This window comes from Anastrepha ludens, chromosome 5 (assembly GCF_028408465.1).
Source record: "Anastrepha ludens isolate Willacy chromosome 5, idAnaLude1.1, whole genome shotgun sequence".
Taxonomy (NCBI): domain Eukaryota; kingdom Metazoa; phylum Arthropoda; class Insecta; order Diptera; family Tephritidae; genus Anastrepha; species Anastrepha ludens.
Window position 1 is genome coordinate 84,426,802 of NC_071501.1, and position 17,818 is coordinate 84,444,619.

Sequence of the window (17,818 nt, forward strand, 5' to 3'; positions counted from 1 at the left end):
GGCACTTAGTCTTAAAAATATTCCCGCTTTCTTTGCCGTCATAGAACGGGGGTGCCACGGTCGCATTGTGGATCATTTGTCAAGTGAAATCAGTGATATTTAATTTGAGCAGCAAAATTGAATACTCAAAGCCTGATTTTCTTATACATTTTATGTGGGGAGAAAAATTAGCCAATGTGAGATCTCTTAGAGTAGGTTTACTTAGTCTATTTTCAAACCATGCTGTTTCTCAGCTAAGCCCCTTGGTTATTTATGTAATCCTCTTTTCACTTGGTCACCCTAATGCACATACATGAAAATATTTTTGACTAAAAACGGATATGAAAAAATTGTTGTACACTTTTTAAATTCGATAAAACGAGAAAAAATATGTCCGCACACAAACTTACTTACTTACACACACATACACACACACAAACTACACCTGAATTGATTTGCTCGTTAGTGCAGCTGGCACCATGAAACACGTAATTAAAATTGTATTCAAAAAATAAATCTGACTGCAGCTGAACTGACCCAACCAAACAACTGAGCTTCCGGATGATCGAGAATGTTGTACAAGTGGAATAATAATGGTGCGACGAGCGCATAAAGAAAATAGCAGAAAAGGAAAAAAAGCAAAAAAACGAAACCTGCATGCAGTGAAATAGCAAAAAAGTAGTGTCTATAGCACACATACACAAATAAATACATCTCATACACAGGTGCCGATACGGCAGCTTACTTATCCATCCACAATTTTTGTGCAGACAGTCGTACAAATATGAGGCGCACATACAAGTGCACACTTGATAAGCGCACAAAGCGTACATGGCGTTTTTTGTAGTGTTTTACACACACACATACATACATAAATGCATATGTAAACTTACCTGCATTGATGTTTACACCCATACATAAATACAGTGATGTATGAATTTTTACATGCCGTCTGTTTCAAAGGTTGCGAACAGCTGTTTGCTGGTGCTATGCGTGTTGCATGTTGGTCTGTTGCAGGCAGTGAAACGCAAACGCAACATTGAAATGTTCAATTTGATATTTGCATTTCTGTTTTTTTTGATATGCAAATTTTAGTTGCGCTCAAAGTTTGTGAAAAGAGGCATATATGTGTGTGTAAGTGTGTGTGTGCTGTAAAGAAAGAAAACAGGTTTTAAAAATTATTATGCAGAAAAATTTTCAACATTTTTCAAAACGATGCAGTCACTCATCAATAATTGTTAACTAACATTGAATTGTAAAAATATGCAGTAAAAAATTTAAAAACTATTTAGTCGATTATCCTCGCAGCTTTTTTTCTTTTAAATGTTTAAAAATAAATATTCGCTGATTCGGTTGAAATTTGGCACACATTATACATAGGTTGATAGCGAAAACCGGATGGTGATATGCATTGAAATGATCTCAATGCATGATATAACTGAAGGCAAGTTGGATAAATTAAAAATACAGCCGACCGTGCGACAAAAATCAACTTTTTCTTTTTCAGAAAAAATTGCATATGCACGTAAAGCTATGAATTTTATGTAATAATGCTGCATACGCAGTTTTTCATTTCCTTTTCAATTTAATTTTTTAAAGCGCTTTAAAGTTTCAAAGCGGAAAACACGCACTGAGGTAGCCATGGCGTATACTTTACTGTTTTGGAGAAAAAGTTCCACTATTTTTTTTTTGCGATTTTATAAACAGCAATTAGCGTGAAATGGAAGTGTGTATTATTACACATATAAAACTTTAAAATATATAGTTTTTCTAAATAATTCATTAAAAAAATTAACGGATTTAAGGATACCCCTTTCAAAGGACATTATTTTTGTATAGTTGCCGTAACGAAAGATAAACACAATTTTCTTTTAATAGCTGAATATATTCGCATTCGTTTGATACCAATTTAAATATTAATAAGTAAGCATAAGTATTTAAAACCATTTTTTGCAATTTACCGTTTAAAAAAAATTTATTTAAGAGCAAACAAAAAATTCAACATGCAGCGTTACTGGATAAAATCTATAGGCTTACGTGCTTACGAAATTTGTTGTGGATAACGAAAAAGTTGACTTTTGTCACGCGGTGTAATATAACGCAATGCAGCTGGTTCTGTTGTTACTTCATTCAACTTGCTTTCAGTCATATCGTGCATTACCAGGCAATCTTTTTTCGCTCATATGAAGTTTCTTTTTTCGCTCATATGAAATTTCTTCCTCGATAACCTTTATTTTGTCGCACTGTGTTATATTTCCATAATAACATAAAATGTGAGATCCTTTGTGAACAAGTACCATTGTTTTTTACTTCCTCCAGAAATGTTTGCTTGACTGGTTGATGTGTTGATTCACCAAGAATCCAATTAGTGCTTCTGCACCATTTTGTTGTCACATCCTCGCTACCAACAAGTTATGTGGGTTATTTTTTTAAGACTCTTTTCAGTCTGTGCGATGAGAAGCTTTATAAGGTTGCTTACTTCTATGCCGATCAGCTCTTCCAAGTATTAAAAAAGCAGTTTGCCAAAAGTTAATATCCTTACTATTCAGGCGGTCCATTTACAGAGGAAGTGGGAGGTAATTTCTTTTTTCTCCGGTTGATTACAACTATGACAGTATAAATTTTGAAGAATACCCATTTTGGGTCCCTGCTCTCCTATAGGCCAGCAATCAGTTACCTCTACCATGAATCTACAGGCATACCTTCGGTTCACATTGGCCAATGTTACTTGTTTGTGTTGAAGGTGGATCGATGTAATCAGTCCTCTCCAAAGTGAACTGAGCTTGTCGCAATAATAGACTGGCATGACCATAGGTTTTTTTCTTTACTTCGGCCCACTTCTTTGAACCGAAATGCACTCATGATTCTCAACCTTTTTATATTCAGATAAATCGGTATGAAGTGTGCCAGTGCATTAAGAGCCTCCTTAGCACATGATCCAATTGCACCGATCGTTATTGCACAGGCTGATTTTTGTATTCTGCCAAGAACTTTGGTGTTGTAATATCTCCCTAGAGTTTCCACCAAACCACAATTTCTGTTTTTTTTACCCGTTCTGCGATGTTCAGATTCCAGCCTAGTTTGGGGTCCAAGATTATTCTAAGTACTTTACGTTGGGTGAAATTGGGAGAGTTTGTCTACTGAATAGTGGTAGAGTAAAATGAGAGAAGTTGCTACTAGGATTTCACAATTTGGAGTTCCATTGGCTAGCTCAGAGCACTTACCGTATGATGGAATTGGTCTATCGATATAACTAATGATATTGGGAGTAATATTTATACCTATATTCACCATCGAGATAAGTGTTATGATTTACTTAGTTATTCTTCTATATACTAAAACCGGATAATTGCTTTGCGAAGTCCTCAACCAGCTGTGGGATCCTTCTGTTAGAAAAATGTGACACACAGATGGCGCCCCAAGCAGTAATAAGGCGTTGTTCCTGAACAACGACAGTAGGCATTCCCACTACTTAGGACTGATAGCAGCAGAAATCAATTAGATTAACGGAACCAACCCAAGACAAGTATTGTCGAGGCCCCATGTTCCCGAGAGAAGTGAACAAGAAAAAAAAATGGATGTGGCTCTGAAAATATTGCGATTAACCTCATCCTATATTCTAACGCACAATATTTAGAAAACTGCGGCGCAGTGCTAGAACTGTACCGAGCGAAGCGAATTTGAATTTGAATTTGAGCGAATTCACACCTTTTGCTTCTAGTCCTTACAGAACGTCAAATGGCTGAGCTGCGTGGAGTAGCGCTTGAAAGAAACATATTTGTGTTTCAACTTGTGTAAGAACCCTGGACCTCTTGCCTATACTAAGCATGTTTAGCTTTCTCTCGAGCGGTATAGGCCAATGTAATCTAACTTCGATTACCAGCAATTTTGACGCAAAAACCAAAATCAGGGAAGAGTTGGGAAGCAATTAATACGTGCCACATAGAAGCGTAGCCACTTATGTGAATGTCTCTAGACATGACTACAATGAAGAATGTGGTGTCTCTTCGCAAGTCACATAGTTTATCGTATAACGCAAGATTTTTATAGCAGGCTATGGGGGGGTTGGAGCCAAGTCTATATTCATGCAAGATAACTTCATCTTCAGTAACTATCAAGTGACAATTAAAGCTCTTGGTTCAGGACCTTTCAATTCTACAGATGTGCTACGTTGTGGTGGATTTATGCAGAATACGGACTAGTAGAACGAACTCCATCTTACCAGTGACTTACGCCACGGGTACATAGAAGGACACCGGCATGCATGCGCTTCGAAGTAGGACCAAGAGAGTGAGAGAGAGAGTGAAAGCACATTGGCTGTATGCCGCTACTAGTCACAAAATTTTCTTACGAACAAAGTAGTGAAAATAGAAGCAAAGCGCAGCTCGCAGTCGAAGCGGACGAAACTGGATTACAAAGGAATATAAGATGGGTGCGCTTAGATTCTGAATAATAGCAAATATGCATAAAAACGGGACACTCAGAAGAAAAGAAAGAATTAACCGAAAGAATGCCACAGAAGCAGCAAAAATTATAAAGAGAAGGAAACGAGCTCGCAGCTCCTCTAATAAGTCTTTTGTACTCCTCGCCATTCAGTTTCCAAGCCCGTAGGTGTGTTTACCGGTCACTGGATGATCGGCACACACGCGGAAAGCTAGGGTTACCATTTAACCCCCATTGCACAAGCTGTGGGGACCTTACAGAGAAAGAGACTTTCAAAAATGGTATCAAAAAGGCGCTTTAGTGCTACTTGAGGAGTATCAGACTGGCAGTTCAACCATTTCATCTACCTACCTACCTATCTAGACCTTTAGTGCGGCGGAGACTTTAGAGGCTTTATCTGAAACAAAAATTGATATAAAAAATACATCGTTACTAGTGTGAATACCCAAACTATGCTTTTAAAATACTGAAAGAAACTCAGTACTGATTAAATAAAACTACAACCCTACAACCTAATAGACTTTGCAGTCTACATTTCAATAATTTTTTCAGAATATAATAATTGCTTATGGTCTCGCTTAATTCATGTATGATTAAGTTATTTCGTTAGGGCCACTTAGTGTTTTTTTAACTCCTTTTAAAATATAATAAATAATCACAAAACTGACAGCTACTGATTTTTCCATTATTTGTAATGTATTTGCATGACATTTTAAAAGCATATCATTCCTATTGGGCAACCCATTATATCTGGCGTACATACATTCAATTACCCGCATACAAATGTAATAAATTTTTCGAACGTTGACGTGCATTATTTTCCGCTCGAGTACGACTTTGAGTATGAAAAATACATTTCTGTCATAAACTAATGAAATTTTCGTGTAATTTGTTGGGCGAGCGCACAACTGATTGCCTGACTGAGTGGATAGATTCAGAAATGCCTGATAGAATAAGTGGCTGGGCAATTGTAAGAGCTTTGGCCACTAGCCGGTAAGTGCACAATCAATGAAATTTGAACGGCTTAAATGGTGAGGAAAAGGGGACATTTTAAAACAAAACAAAAAAGGAGGAAAATGCATTAGAGAAAATTTATGCAGTTCGTGAAACTTTAAACGCCGTCAAGCTACGTTGAAATGTATATATTTGGGCTACATTTATTTTACAATAATACGATTGAGCACAACAGAACAAGGCATAAAACGTAGTATGCGCGCAATTTGTGGAAAGTTGTATACCTTCAGTGGCAGCTTTCATAAAATTTTAAATGGCGTAAGTAAAATGTTGCAGTTGATCCTCTGTAGTTGGCGTGACTTGATGTAAGCAATTTTACGAATTATGCTGTTAGATAGAGTTTTTGAGATACACTCATATGCATCTACATATTTTATATACACTTGGATTACAAGTGCGCTCCATTTTGATTTCGGCTGAACTTTTGGTCTGCTTGAAAGATTTTGATGAATAAGTGAGTCACCATACCAAAAGCATAAATACGTCTTGCATATGTAATGTTCTAACGGAAGGTTTATAATTTTTGTAAATGGCCCTGTACGTCTGTCATATTTGACACTTGTGTCATAGCTGTCTAGTGCAGTGTATAAACAGACAAGAAATGGAGCGCGTAAAGGTAAAAATAAAGGTTTTTATCACTCAAAAAATTCTTTTTTTAGTAGTAAAGTTATTGAAACACAAAATTAGATGATTAATTATAAGTGCATTATAATGCATAACGAAAAAAAGTACCCGTTAAGTGTACCCGCATAAACATTTTTTCGCATAAATTTTGATGGAATTCGGTGTGCAAAATAGAGCTGGAAATATTAAGTGGTTACTGAGGTAACTAGACTTTGAGGTAAAAAATATTTGATTTTTGTCATGGTATTCTTTTTTAGGTCCCTCTATTTATGGAACAATTTCAAGATGAACGCTACAAATAGGAGAGAAGCTCGGCCAAACTCGCAAAAAGGGTGTAAGTGCCAATTAATTCTAAGTAAAATAATTCTCAGTCTAAGAGAAAATAAAATAAATGTTCCTACACAATTTTTTGCATATTTTCTAATAAAAATATGAACACAGTTTCGAAAAATTTTCTTGGGAAAATTTTTTTTTTAAATTAAAAAAAAAGTGGTAATAAATTTTTTGTGTTATTTTTAAACTTTTTGAAATTTTTTTCCAATTTTTTTTGAAAATATATTTTATGTAAGACTTTTTTCCCTATTTTCCGAGGGAAAATAAAATACATTTTTCACAGGATTTTCTCCCGTACTTTACAAAAAATTGCGTAAACAAATTCGAAAAATTATTTTGGTAAAAAATTAAATTTTAATTTTTTTTCTAAATTTTGTATGTAGTAATGTTTTCTGGCGCAGTAAGAAAATGTGCTGAGATAAAAGCCTATCGAGTTGTTGTAGTATTTTTGTAGTATTACTGAATCAATGTCGAACGATTAAAAGAGAAAATAACACTCTTTTCTCAGTTTTTTCTTAATTTTTTTTTTAATTCTCAGCCCATGGGAAAATAAAATCAGTTTTCTACAAGATTTTTTCCTTCATTTTCCGAGAGAAACTAAAATAAATTTTTGACAAGATTTTCCCCCGTAGTTTCCGATAAATTATTAAAAAATTTGAAGGCAGAAAACATTGAATGACTGTCGAGATATACCATAGGAGTGTTGGTTTTTATAGTATTTTTGTACTTTTTATGCTAATTGGTTTATTGTTCTTTTTAATTTTTTTGAAATTTCTTTCCAATTGTTGTTTTTTTTTTTTGAATGTCCGTAAATGAGAGAATAAAATATATTTTGTATAAGACTTTTTTTCCTATTTTCCTATATTTTCTTATTTGTCTTTTATTTTCTTTTTACGTTTTTTTCTAATTGTCAGCCCAAGCGAAAGTAAAACTAGTTGTCTTTGAGATTTTTTGTTCTATTTTCTGACAGAAAATAAAATAAATTTTTCATAGAATTTTCTCCCATACATTCAGATAAATTATGTAAAAAAACTGGGAAAATTTTTTTGATAAAACCTTAGTTAGATTTTTTTTAACCCTTTCGTTAATGGTCTTTTTGGGCGCAGTAGGAAAATATGTAGAAATGTAAAGCAATTTTTTTTTCAATTTTCATTTTGAAGTTTTTTTTTTATTTTTAAAGCTTAACCCGCCTAAGAGAAAATAACATTTATTTTCTCAGCTCCTCTTCAAGTGTTTTTAATTGTCGGTCCAAGAGAAATTAAAATCAATTTTTTACAAAATGTTTTTCCCTCATTTTTCGAGAAAAAAAATTATTTTCTACTGAATTTCTTCTCACATTTTCCAATAAAATATTAAAAAAAAAATGTTTGAAAAAAATGGTAAAAAAAAATGTTAAAAACAATTGTTATTGAATCTTTTTTCGGATGCATTTTGCAGACGGAGCAAATGTTAAATGTCTGCTACGAAAGGTTTTAGAATTTCAGACTTGTATATGCAAGTCTCCTTTTTTAGCTCTGTAGGCCAAGTAATATAATTGACGACCTAAGATAAAATATAATAAATAAATGGGTTCCGTAAGATTTGCCCTTATTTCCAAATAAAATATAAAAAAAATCGCCGAAATGCCTAGTAGCCAGCACTTATCTTGAGTGAATTAATTATTCATAATTAGTTCTCATATAAATAAAAAATTAAATAAATATAAAATATCTAGGACCTGTACTAGATAGGAAGCTAAATTGAGGGCTCACTGTCGTAGACAGAGCACGCAAAGCTATGACCGCGTTGTACTCCTGCAGAAGGCCTATTGTGAAGAAAAGGGGATTGGTACCCAGAATGATACATTGGCTCTACACAGCAGTGGTTAGGCCAATTCTCTACTATGGTATTCTAATATGGTGGAATGCCCTTGAGAAGGGTGTGAACATCAAAAAACTTGACAAGGTGCAAAGACTAGCATCTGTTCTGATAACCGGTGCCATGTCAACCACACCATCGAAAGCATTATATGCGACATTAAACCTCCTTCCGGTAGATCTGCAGGCAATATCTAACGCACGCAGTGCGGCAATAAGGATGAACACTCTAAATAAGTAGCCAAACATGGATTATGGTCACGGTAAAATCCTGGGCTTTAGGGCTTCCTGGACTGGTGGACTATGCACTCTCGCCTATACTTGCCATTACATTGTTTACGAACCTCTTACCCTCAAGGGAAGAGTGGGAACGGGACGATGTGAGACAGGGCGAGTCCATCCATATATACACAGATGGCTCAAAGGCAGGGTGGGCGGAGTTGTATATTCCGAACATCTGGTGATCTCCTTCAGTTTTCGGTTCCCCGACTACTGTAGTGTCTTTCGGGCTGAACTGATGGTAATAATAAAAGCCGCGACTGTGATGCGATATCCGTAAATGATATCTACATTTTCATAGCCAAGCGGCGATAAAATTCCTCACACAACAGTCGACAACCTCCAAGCTAGCCATGAAATGCCGAACATCTCTTAACGAGATGGCTGAGTGATTTCACCTAAAGGTATCATAGGTTCCTGGGCATCGCGACATTGAGGGTAATTGTAGAGCCGATGAACTAGCGAGACTCGGCACCAAATTGACTGATGAATACATATATAATGCCATAGGGATACCCTTACAAACATGCAAGCTATTCATCCTTGAAGACATTGTCAAGAAAGCAAACGAAAGATGGCGTAATGAAGCTACCTGCAAAATCACCCGTCAACTGTGGCCGACTCTAAATGTTAAACGCACAGAATCTCTGCTAGGCCAAAATAAACACAAACTTAGCACATTGATCCCAGTCATAACGGGGCACTGCCTAATAGGTAAACACGCCCAAAGGATGGGTGTGCAAGCACATGACTTCTGTAGAAGTTGTCTAGATGAGGTCGAGGAAGAGACAATCTCGTACCTACTGTGCCACTGTCCTGCTCTATGCAGACGCAGGTTTACTATTCTGGGTGAACAATTTTTTGATGAGTTGAAAGATATCTGTTCTACAGAAATCAGAGATATTTTAAAATTTTTGAAAAGTACACACTGGTTTTAGGAGAAATGGGGTAAGCTCCCCACGCGGCATCATAATGGGCGTTGAGCCTGAGTGTGTCCCAAAGGACAAACGTTTCAACCTAACCTAACCTAAGTAGGAAATAAAAGTAACTATTTGGTTCGTTAACGTGTCAGTCAAAGGCAATTGGATAGTTCAGATTCTGTTTTCCTCCCAGAGCGCACTTTATCGATTTCATACCTGCTTTTCCTGTATCTCTAAGAGCGTTCTTCGAGAAAATATTCTACTTGTCTCGGTGGTGTGGTGTGATTCAAAAAATTTTAAGGTGTATCTGTCTCTGTGAAACCCTTATTTCCCTCTATTGGAAAAAACTGGGGCAGCAAAATAAGTAGCCATAGCTAGAATCAAGTGGTAATCACTTGGTGGCAGATTCGAACCTTGAAGTAAATACCTTGAAAACTTGCAACCAAACTCAGAGAGCTTCTGGCGAGGGCTTATTGATATGTGTGCCGCTTGGCGTTGTTCTCAAGGAATTAAATTTCACTCTTATTGGTCAAAGTTGGACGCTACTAGGCAATGGCTTCCACCAGATTGTCCTATTGTGGCCAGTATAGGACTCATTTAAGAGTTTGATTGTATCTCCTTCCTCCTCCATCTCCAAAGTACCTAGCTTCTTTTGAGAATCAGTCATTCCTTTTGAAAAAAAATCTTTTGCTTGCCTACCGTCCCCGCCATTCGACCACGACCGATTCCACTGAACATTGTCGTAGGTGATCTACACTTTTTATCATCAGTCACCATTCGCTTCATAAGTTTGTCGATTTTATTAGCGATTCGCAAATGGCAAGTCGACCCATGAGGTGTCCATATATCGATATTCTTTTTGTATCTAATTTTCTTAAATTGATTTCACAAGATTTATTGTATTTTTTATATTAAATTTTTGCGTCGCAAGTTGTGTAAGTAATGCATGTGTGAAGCATAGTTATACCCACATCAGTTATTCTAGATGGATGTATTACTCAGCTCCACTTACGGTCAACTGGCCAACCCGCTGATATGAGGGCGGCTCACTACTCTGTGGTAAAACTAATAGCAATTAATTATTAAGCGCTCATCGTAGCAAAAATAATAAATTTTTCACATATAATCATGCAAATATTTACCGAATTTACCCAATCGAGTAATACGAGCCATTTTTATTAGCTTCATAACTTTTGAAAATATAAACTATGCATCTGTGCATTAAATTAAATGGCTGAAAATATTGTGAGTACTTCAGTTAGTTGCACAAGCATCGGTCATTATGATGGCTATCCATCAAGCTCAGTGTTCGTTAAATTGTCAGGATGAAATTGGAATGCATAAATGCCCTTTTGTGTGCTCTCCACACAAGTATTTTGTTATAAATTATTGAAACTATAATTAAGTGTCACTTCTACACTTGGATAATTGATTGATCATTAGTTATTTTAGCACATGACGGCTGTCGTTGCCGAGTAGTCGTGTGCCTGGCTACCAAACGATTGGTCATGGGCTCGCTGCCCATTGTGGCCATGAGATTCGTACGAGGGCAAACGTTTTTTCGAATTGTTAGAAATGGCGTTCGTCAGGTATTCAAGTTCATTTATGCTATGGTTAAGTTTTTAGTAAAAATCAATAGTAGTGTAAAATCATTGCTCACCAATTGCTGGACATTACTGAGAGGCAGACACCGAATGATAATACAATGTCGCGCATAAATTAAACATTACAAATATGCATTCTGAAGTTTTTGACTTAGGAAGAGTTTTTTGGCCTAAGAGAAAATAATTTTTGTTTATTGTCGGTCTAAGCGATAATACAATTAATTTTCTTCAAGTTTTTTTAAATAATAATATAAAAAAATAAATAAAAATATAAAAAAAAAACACCCAAACATTTTTCTGGTAAAATTTGGATTTAAATTTTTTTGGTGTTAAATAAGTATCAAATATTGAACGATATGCTATTCCGCATAACTTAGATATCTTGGAAGTATCCTTATGTATATATAATTGGCGCGTACACCCTTTTTTGGTAGTTGGCCGAGCTCTTCCTCCTATTTGTGGTGTGCGTCTTGATGTTGTTCAACAAATGGAGGGACCTATAGTTTCAAGCCGACTCCGAATGGCAGATATTTTTATGAGGAGCTTTTTCATGGCAGAAATACACTCGGAGGTTTGCCATTGCCTGCCGAGAAGAAATTAGTGTGGCTCCGGAAAAAATGTATTTTTCTCAAACAAAGATCTTGATAAAGAAATGCTGGTAAAAAAATTGTCGACAGTTGTGCACAGTGGTATCCTTTCCTATGGCAGTTACTCATACTGTGTAGTTTTTCTACTATTACTTGAACGAGGTCTTTTTCTTTTACTTCTCTCTGGTTGCGTTGGCCCTTGGCTCCGCTTCAATTAGCATCTAAAACTTTATGTCCCATTTGTGGTGCTTCTTATTTGGTAAATATTGGGTCAGTGGTGATCTGGTCTACTAATGATTCGTCCACGCTCAAGTGCTCATTGGCGAATAATGAAATTTCAATTTACTATTTGAATGCACAATGACAGGTTCAAACTTTGCCGTTGGGTCGTATTCATTGTTATCTCATGCCGTGGAATGCACAGATGATTTCCAACGGGTTATTCCCATTTCAAGTAAAACGGCTATGAATGCTCCCAACTCTTTGATTGTCGTCAGGTCGTTCCAGGTCAGTGCGGGCTAAACATATTTGAAAAACTGCTGTGCGTACTGATTTGCCTCCATTTTCCACATGTCCAAAAATTGGTGCGTAAACCAAAATATTCTATTGGTTTCGACATGTTCGGTGGCATATGTTTAGGACCGCGTGAGAGATTCATCATTGTCCCTTTCGTCATCGTCATCGTCCGATTCTTCTTCGCTGGATTCACTGCCGCTTTGTTTCCTGCGATTACACCGATGGCTTGACGCAAATAATTGGTCATCACTGTCAATCTGTTCTTCAGCTATATCCAACTCGTCAGTAAGTCGCACTACTTCTGCATCTTCCATGTTCAGACAGGGTTTAAGTTTTCCGAAAACTTAGCAACAAAACTGACAACTTTTTCGCTGCTAATTGTGTTTTTATGACAACTTTGGGGGCTTTTGAACACTGATTGTGCGTTAGACGGATCAAGAAAGACTGAAAAAGATTTTAGGCTCGCTGTATCGAAGCATGGGTGCCACTTGAGTTTTCTGATATCTATCATAAATATTGTAAAGGTTGCGATTACGGTGCAGAGATACTATCCCGTTACGACGAATATCCGAGGAGTATCTCGTGTCTCGTTTCTACCTTATCGTTTCTATAAGCACTAAATAAGAGATAGCAAAATGACATTTTTTTTATTTGTATTGCATCGAATATGAACCATTTTAATATTTCATAAAGCTATTTTAAAACACAGACCTTTTTTGATGAGCATAATAAGGCTCCAACGGAATTGCAATGTTGGTATATTAGTTTTGGCAAGAGCACCGAAAAACGATATTTCTACGATGTATTTTATTAAAGAATATTAGAAGAATTTTTTTCTGTTGAAAATTAAATTTTTTATAAATTAATATATATTACAATAATTTTTTGCATTGAAATATGGATACATTTCTCTAAATATTATATAATTTTCGATATTTTTTATGTAATTTTTTGTTTTAAGAATATTCGAACGATTTCTTTTTTTTTTTAGAATTAATATTTTTTTTAATTGCTGATATTTTGCACAATACTGTGCGTGTGTGTGTTTCAAAATATTTATAATTTATGCACATTAATATTTGCAGCGTATTTATACTGACAACAATTGCATAATAAATATCAAGAACACACTCGAATAACGGTATTTTTGCATAAGTACCGTATATTTATAAATAAGTGCCATTAAAATACAAGCATTGGCTTTCTATTATTACACACAATTTCATATGCACGTTTTGACATAATCAAGTGAAGTTCACCGACAATAAATCAAAATCAGCAGCAGCAACAGCAACAGCATCAAAGTCAACATCAACATCAACTTTGGTTGCAAGTTGCACAAAACCAAAAGCAGCCGCAACTGAAACCACTCATAAAATATTTTCAAAACAGGCAAACGGCAGCATAGAAACATTAACATAGTACTTATATTTATTAATACACACACACACACACACACACACGCAAATATTCGCATACTTGCGTGCAACGCATACTTTCGCTGCAGATATGTTGTTTTGCGTGTGCGCGTGTGTGCCTGCGTGTGGCTAGCGTGGCTGCTATGCGCGCATTTAATCTTCGTTACTTTGTTAAAAGTTCTACCACATCATCCATTTCCTATTAGGTGCCACACTCAGCTAAGTTGCCATGAAACTCTCATATACTCGTACACACACACACACACACGCATGCAAATATAAACCAAAGTTTTACTAAGCAGATCTATATTTGTTGCGCTTTATTCAAGCACAGATCCTGTCTGCAGTTGTCGGCTATGCAGACCTTTGCCACAATGTGTTGCGCTGACAAGGCTTGGTTGCCACATCTGCCATCGTTCGGTACACTGCTGCATTTTGGCAAGGTTGCGTTGGGGTTTGGCGTGAATTGCCTCGAATTGCCACGAATCGGAGGCGTATAGCACCTCTAAGTACTAGAAACTCAGTGGCAGCTAATTTGCTGAAAGGAAGGCGTAAAACGCGTATTAGTTGAAATATCTGAAGAATGACGAATATATAGAAAATGCCGTTGCATGCTTGCACCGAGTTGTAAGGCATCAGCTGTGGCAGAAAATTGAGGTGAGTTGAGCGGGAGTTGTCGGCAAGGCGTGCAGGATTTGAATGCGTGATGAATTTGCCAGCACTTGCAACATTATAAATGCAACAAACAACCGCAACAATGCAACGAAGCAGCTGCGAGCAATCACGTGGCGTTGTGTTGCAGAACGTGTGTATGCGTGTGTTGGCGTGCGTGTCAGTTAGATGGCTGTATAATGCTTGTACTGATAGCAGCTGGGCAATGGTAGGGTTACCAGCTCAAGATGCAGGGTCTTCATGTTCTATTAAATGTGGAATAGATTAAAGTGGAGCGCTAATATATGAATTTTGTTTTTTAATGGCATATCTATGAAAAGTTGCCTTAAAAAGAAAAGTTGCCTATGAAAAGTTGCCTTTAAAAAATCACAAAATATTGTCTTACTTCGAGACCATTTTGAGTTAGCCCAGCCTAGTCTAATTTGAACTATTGCTGACTTAACCTCAAAGCATTACCGGACTTTACGGGCAGCCTTTGTGTCACGCCAAATGTTTACCTGCTCATTTTAGAAGTTTGTTTTCAGATTTTATTATTTGGTGTTTCATGCCTGAAAGGCTGGTTTCATCCATTCTCTATAATTTAATGATATACAAATTATATTTAATATTATATATCAAGGGAAGAGTGGACGGGGGCTACACTTGGGGACAGGACCTGCTGAAAGGTTAGCGGAGGAGTTTTTTGCGAGGAGCTCCCCATCAGACTCAAATTCAGGTTACTGGACCATTGCAGTATGTTCCAGGCAGAGGTAGTCGCAATCAAGGAGGCAGCTGATTGGCTGCTCACATGCGTACTAACAGTCAAGAATGTAAATATTTACTCCAACTGCCAAACGGAAATAAGGGCTCTCGGGTCAGTGACGGTGCATTTGAAACTGGTCAGGGAATGCCTGGCCTCACTTTGGACTGCACTTAAGCGTCATCTGAATTCGTGGTCATAGCGACATTGCGAAAAACTGTGAGACCGATGAGCTGGCCAAACAAGGGACCTGTGACCTGAAGGTAGAGAATTGGGATCCCCCTGACTACCTGCGGTCTACTACTGGAAAGATGGGCTTCGCGCCAACTTGTAAGGTCGCGAAATCCTTCTGGCCACGTGTGGATTGGGGGCGCTCGGGCGAGCTTCTGAATCTCGCGGGTTTTCTCACAGGACATTATGCGCGAGAATGCATGCTGTGAGATTCGGAATTACCTCGAGGCCTTTTTGCATCAGATGTATGGAGGATGAGGTGAATCATCTCAGCACCTTCTCTTTAGCTGTCCTGCTCTGGCGGGGTTCAGATCTACGCATCTAGGCTCTTACTTCTTTAAAAATCTGATGAATTTCATCTGCAGCACAAGGCGATTGACGCAAACGTAGCACAATCATCGTTCATAATCCACACACTCTAAAGCCATCCTCCTTACCATGCCACCACCACCTCTCCCCGCACTCTCCTTTCACCACATCGGTTTTCTCTTTCACCTTCCCTCCATCACAATTGTACCATAAAGGTCGAATTCGTTTATCTTCATCCAAGTGTGCCCATTCCTTGGGCAAACATTCAAACATAACCTAACCTATATTTAATATAATTTACATTACGTTTTCTGGAAAATCTCCACGGTCTTTTGTTCCTGTAGTTACAGTCGAAGTTTGAAGTCGATAGCAAGTTGGGACTCCGTTTCATTTGTACTTTTATGAAATAAATTTTTTGGCGGCGGCATCCAATTGAGTGGTGGTGCATATCGAGACCCCGGGACTCGTGAATAAAACATAACCTTCTCTTTCAAGTCGGTCAGCGTCTTAATCCACCAGAAAGGGAAGTCTTTCTTTCTAAGATATACTGAACAAGCCACTTTAAAGGCGGTCTGTCAGGACCGCTCTAAGTGTTTCACCTGCCTTGTTAATCAGTGGATTAGTGGAAATTTCTCGCCTCTTCCATTTATTGTTGAACACCCTATTGAACAAAGACCAGTTGAACAGACCCCCATAGGATTCCCGTGGGGCATTTGGTTTTCCGTACGAAACTAATTTCGTAAAGGATCAACCTGTGGTCTGAAAAAGAAATTATATATATAGAAGTTGTTATATATAGAGTGACATTAAGAACCTGCTCCCAACCGCTTGATGTTTACGATGCTGAGAATACAAACAAGGAGATTACAAAAGGAACTCACCTCGATAATTTATCTTTCTGCTTCTCCAATTGGTATGTCTGGCATTGGCGTGACAGCCCATGACGATGGACTCTTTCTTAGATATGAGTGAGTCCACCAGGTGCTGCATACTCGTGGGCCTTCATGCCGAAACCAAATAGTAGCAACAGCCACCAGATGGTTCTACTCATACCACTACCACGTCTGGTAAGCTGAAATGAGAAATCAAATAGGCATTATTAGTATTCCGAGTGAGAATACATACGGCCGCCGTAACCGAATGGTTTGGTGCGTACTTCCATGCGGGAGTACAAAGGTTCAAATCTCCGTGCATGAAACAGTAAAATGGTTATATTATTTTTTATAATAGCGGCTTCCCCACGGCAGGCAATGGTAAATCCCCGAATGTACAATATTTCAGCCACGAAAAAGAGTCCGCTTAAAACAGTACGTCCCTCCATTTATGGAACAACATTAAGACGCCCGTCACATATAGGAGAAGGAGCTCGGCCAAACACCCAACAGATTTTTATGCGTCAATTATTTATTTTTATTTTAACGAGAATACAAGCCCTAGGCTTGCCTTTCGACTGGACATAAAAAAGCTGGTAGTGTCTGCTCTGGATACCTATTATATTGCACTGTTAAACCCAGGGTTCTTGGATCAGGCATCAATGTCTTTCTCCCTGTGGAAGACGCAGAGTTTATCAGTGGCTAAAACTACCTTAACATAACTTTCTTAAAGGACGCTCATTTGTTTTGTGCAATTTTCATTTTTTTTTTATTTCATGATGTTGGTATGCGGATCTGGAAGGTGGAATTTTCTAAAGATATGTATGAGCCGATTCATCGTAGTAGTGCCTACGGACCTAATCGACCCATCGCCTCGCTGTTCAGCTTTTTCCCCTCGATATTACCTGTTAAGATACTCCTTCGCCCCGGATGTGTTTATTCACTCATTTGTCTGCGTTCGTTGTCATCATGCCTCAGCCTTCGTATAATTTTTGAGGCTACGTTACAACCATAGTTCCACGTTTCTTCAGATTCTAGCATATATTGTACTAGGCTAGCAGCTGTAATGCTCTCGCCGAGGGCCTCCAATAGGGCAAGCTCAGGCGTTTCATGTTTTTCTTGGCAGTATAGGCAAAATGGGGAGTCTGTGTGCTTGTATTTGTACAAATACTGCCTGAAACAGCCATGCCCTATTAAAAACTGTGTCAGCATGAAGGTAACGTTTCCATATGTTCTTCGGATCCATTTCCGTATGTCGGGGATCATAGTGAAAGTGGTTCTTCCCTTCCCACTATCGTTCCATTTGGTCTGCCAGTTTTGCAGAGCGGTATCATCGATCCAGGGCGTCCCTCAGTGAAGCTTTGATTACCAGATACCTACGCGTTTTTTGCGTGCTGGTATTTTTGTTTCACGCATTTTACT

General features: G+C 37.6%; 1 protein-coding gene across 1 annotated transcript in view; it reads right to left on the minus strand.

Moving 5' to 3' along the window:
- LOC128864793 (piggyBac transposable element-derived protein 3-like) overlaps positions 1-2,128 on the minus strand; it is a 38,427-nt gene extending 36,299 nt beyond the window's left edge. Inside the window, exon 1 of the mRNA XM_054104552.1 lies at positions 2,025-2,128. Within this exon, the coding sequence (XP_053960527.1) occupies positions 2,025-2,128 (104 nt within the window). The remainder of the gene's footprint in view (positions 1-2,024) is intronic.
- Positions 2,129-17,818: the final 15,690 nt, after the last annotated feature.